Source organism: Rutidosis leptorrhynchoides, chromosome 2 (genome assembly GCF_046630445.1).
Source record: "Rutidosis leptorrhynchoides isolate AG116_Rl617_1_P2 chromosome 2, CSIRO_AGI_Rlap_v1, whole genome shotgun sequence".
Taxonomy (NCBI): Eukaryota; Viridiplantae; Streptophyta; class Magnoliopsida; order Asterales; family Asteraceae; genus Rutidosis; species Rutidosis leptorrhynchoides.
The window spans coordinates 438,821,697-438,825,872 of NC_092334.1; the positions used below are offsets into that span (position 1 = coordinate 438,821,697).

The 4,176-nt window shown below is 34.0% G+C and overlaps 1 protein-coding gene across 1 annotated transcript; it reads left to right on the plus strand.

Annotated features, from left to right (window-relative positions):
* The first annotated feature begins 744 nt into the window (after nucleotides 1-744).
* Nucleotides 745-2,836, plus strand: LOC139892429 (uncharacterized). Its single transcript, XM_071875518.1, has 6 exons — nucleotides 745-901; nucleotides 999-1,113; nucleotides 1,508-1,802; nucleotides 1,912-2,371; nucleotides 2,502-2,560; nucleotides 2,656-2,836. Exons 1-6 carry the CDS (start codon nucleotides 865-867, stop codon nucleotides 2,692-2,694), a joined length of 1,005 nt encoding a protein of 334 aa, XP_071731619.1. The 5' UTR covers nucleotides 745-864; the 3' UTR covers nucleotides 2,695-2,836.
* The last annotated feature ends 1,340 nt before the right edge of the window (nucleotides 2,837-4,176 follow it).

Genomic DNA, 4,176 nt, shown 5'->3' on the forward strand with positions numbered 1-4,176 from the left:
TTAATTTACATTTATACTTACACTCTTTAAGTTAAATAACATTATTATTTTAAAATTAATCATAAGTAATTGTTTAACCGTTTTACAAGTTGTGTATCGCACGGGCTTAATGATATAGTCCCTCCATCCCAATTTAATAGTCCACAGACAAAAAACACACAGTTTAAGAAAAAGTGACTGTCACATGTACTTTTTGTCTACTTTTTCCATACTTTCCAGTTTTACCCATTATTTTTACCTATACTTTTGTCATACTTAAATAAAGCAAGGGTATAAAAGTACTTTAATCAATTATTCTTTTTCATTTATGGAAGTTGACTATTAATTTGGGACGGACGAAAAAGAAAATGTTTCTAATTGATTATTCAACGTCCGTGCATCGCACGGGCTAAAAACTAGTACTATGTATACACTTAAATACACTTAAATAGAATATAGAAAATAAATAAAAACTACGGAATACGTACACGTAATAAACAATAAATCAGTTAATTAATAATTGAAAATGAATTAATTTAATTTATATTTATAATTAATATTAATATTAATATTAATATTAAAATTGATAAACATCATAAATCATCAATCATCAATAATCAATAAATCAGTAATCAATCATCAATTCATCAATCATCAATAAATCAATAAATACAATGATAATAAAAATTTTAAACTGTCCAACGAGCGTACGACACAACGTTAAATTATTTGAGTTTTTGAACAAAATACATCTCAATTTCCTTTCCCGCCTATCAAATCCCCACCTGCTTTTCCCCAAAAATATAAACCCTAATTTTACCGTCTATCTTCTGCAAACATCTCTCAAATTCTTCATTTCATCTGCAATCAAACATCAAACATCACATGGAAGACTCTCTAAAAGAACAATTATCTGTCTCTGGTATTCACTTTTACTCAATTTTGTTTCCTCTCATCAATTCATCACACTGATACTAATACACACACGTAACTTTTATTATTTATTTATGTTGTTGCAGGAAACAAAGGAGTGAAATCGGCGAAACTTCTTCGATATCCTCTGCGATCGTCATCCAAACCGAAAGACGATAAGTTTCCGGCTTCTTCTCCGTCGATTGCGTCCTCTTCTCGAAGGTTTCACTTTAATTTCATTCAATTTCAATAAGTTCTTATATAATTGTACTATTTATTTATATGTATCTATCTATCTATTATCGGACTACTTATGCTGGCGTCAAATCCAAAATGCACTTTAAATATATAACGTGTAGGATTATGATGATGTTTTGGACTTGGTTTGTGTGTTTGAAGTGATTATGACTTACTGTTTTTAAATCCAAAATGCACTTTAAATATTCCGATTCCTGCGGCGTTTTATCTTTTGTTACGGTGAAGCATTTTTCTAAGCATTGTTGCTTATTTGTAATATATTTTCAAATCCACAAGTTTGTAAAATTATTCAATTCAAAACATCCATGTTCATTTGTACTATGTAATGATAGGGGATCATGTTTTGTTATACATTTAGGGGAAAAGCTATATCAAGTGTGACTCAAAGTGTTAGTGTTCTTGATATTTCCGCTGCTAACGAGAAATCAACCGCTAAGCCACCTAGGAGGCTGTCTAACCCAACCAAGCCAACTGCCAGCCCTGCAAATAGGGCTGGGTCGGGTTCTCAGGTTTCTAGGTCACTGACTCGAAAGAAGTTCACTGTTGTGTCTTCAGCTTCATACTGGCTCTCTCACATTAAGCTAGCTGAAGCTGCCGGAAAACATCATCTGTCACTCGGGTTCTTTAAACTTGCACTGGAGGCGGGATGTGAGGTAATCACACACAATTTAATGATGAATTTCATAACTTCTTTTAGCAACGGGTTTTACATGTTACTTTTGTTTGATGATATAATAACAAATCTTGTACTTGTATTGATAGAATGTTCAGCTATTGAAAGATGAGCTCAAGTTGTATGCTTGCCGCCGCAACCTTCTCTATTTTGGAGAATCTGCAAAAGAAGTTTTCAAGGGCTATGACATAACGGAAATCATTGAGCAGCTGCAAGTTCCTGAAATGTGTTCTCGTGCGCCTGAAGATGGTGATGATACAAAAAGCTTGTCTTCTGTTACCGGAGGTTCTAAAGTAAAGCCTAGATCCTTGAACAGCAGTGGTGCAGGTGCCACGTCAGCTGCAAAAGAATCAGTTAAAGAAACTACCAAGAAAACTAATCATGTATCTAGAATCAAAGCTCCAGTAAACAAGAAAACAACTAACCATAACACTGCTTCAGACATTGGGAATGAGAAGATGCAAAAGAACTGTAAGAAGTCAAGCAAACAAGAATTCAAGAAAGAGAAACCGAAAGCCAAGACTGAAGGAATGAAACCTGCTAAAGAAGGTAAACTAAATTATTCATGTAGATAGAGTTACATTATACATTATACATTATTCATGTAATGTAGATATAGTGTATCTGATATTGAAGATGATGTACATTTTAATTTTAATGGAATATTTTGTTTGGGCAGCTCAATTGGTGGAAACTAATTCCAATGAAGTAGTGCTAGAAGAAAACAAAGAGAACATGGTAAGTGATTTCAAGATGATTTGTTGTATAAATTGAAATATAAAATTATTGTTTCTGTGTGATATTGAGATCTGTATGATGTCATCATGTGGCAGGATGCTTCCCTGGTGGAAGAGATTAGCTTGGAAGCTTAAGGACTTCTATGTGTTCAACCATCAAGCCTTCTGGAACATAATATAATATAATATACATTAAAAATTAAAAACTATAAATAATATAAAATTTTCTTGTTTGGTCATGTCTTGAATGTTTGACTGGAGGCTTTTCCTTCGTATAGATTCGTAATTGTTTGTGGTGTGCAAATTATTAACTTGGATTTCTTCTTTTTTTTCTTTGTTTTGTTTTTGATGGGTGTATTTTATTTGATATTTTATTGGTAGGTTGTTTTGCCTGAAACTACCCAAACACCTCTTAAAATCTAGTTCTAATTCTCCCCCTAAACACCTAACCTTTGAATACCTAGATTTGATCTCTGTTGAATTGATTGAACCGTAACACCAATCCTAATTGATTATGAGTGATAGAATCTACCTATATGCATCAAGATCAAGTCATATTATGCACTAATGAAATCCATGAATCTGATCTTGATTTCAGTGTAGATTGAAAAATGCAGGTCAGAGATTCATGATGTAATTGAAGTATTTGTGTGATTATATGATTAGATTTAGTGATGGTGTTGATGTAAAAAAAATTGAGAGAATGCACAAATGGTAATTACATTCCACTACTTCCTTGAACACACTCAGTACAAAATTCCAGCTAGACACGGTATGTATATATAGCCTTCTAAGAGCACTCTAAGAGCACGAGTTGTCCGTGTCTATTTTTCGGTGTTCATTTCAAGGTTGAAAATGGATCTTGAAATTGAATTGATTAAAGTGGAGTGTCGTTTGGTGTCCTTGGTTTAAAGTCTTGGCGAGAGAAAGTATGACGTGAAACAATAAGAAAATAGAATAATTAAAAAGAAAATAATTAAAAATATACACACCATCGACATCCCGACCTTAGAAAACCGACGGCAAACAAGAACGGTGGGGTGGTGTTCATATTGCCGACATCGGTGACACCGACTTCAACCGACAGTAGTGTGGACACCGTATGCTCTAACATGTCCTTTACACTTAAGCTCATATAATATGACAACTAGATTATTTGCTGTAAATGAAAGAAGTAGAAACAATATGAACAAGAGAAAGAAACTTGAAGTGTTTGGAATGAATTCAAATGATCACTCCTTTAAATACTAAATCAAAGTAGAAACAACATGATTAACACACACCTACTACACTTATTAAAGCCATAAAACATGGAGACAAGATGCCCATCAAACAAGAAAAGAGAAAGTAAAGCAATAAAATCCGGATTGGGATAGTTGGTGAGTGACCAACTTGATACAGCAACAGATGCGCCGCATCTATAGAGGATGCGCCACATCCTCTCCTTCTGACGCGCAGCATTCAAGTGAAACTCCGCATCTAAAACATTCGGGACATTTTGGTGTATGGATGCGCCGCATCAATGAAGAACCTTACTTTTCTCCCGTAAGCTTCACATAAGCTTCACATAAGCTTCACCTGCAGACAACACAAACAAAGAACCTTTCTTTTCTCCCG

Excerpts from the sequence above, each read along its gene's own strand:
- LOC139892429 (XM_071875518.1), top strand. The coding sequence starts at position 865 with ATGGAAGACTCTCTAAAAGAACAATTATCTGTCTCTG. Across the intron at positions 1,114-1,507 it reads ATTGCGTCCTCTTCTCGAAG|GGGAAAAGCTATATCAAGTG; the intron begins GTTTCACTTTAA and ends TTATACATTTAG. Across the intron at positions 1,803-1,911 it reads CACTGGAGGCGGGATGTGAG|AATGTTCAGCTATTGAAAGA; the intron begins GTAATCACACAC and ends TTGTATTGATAG.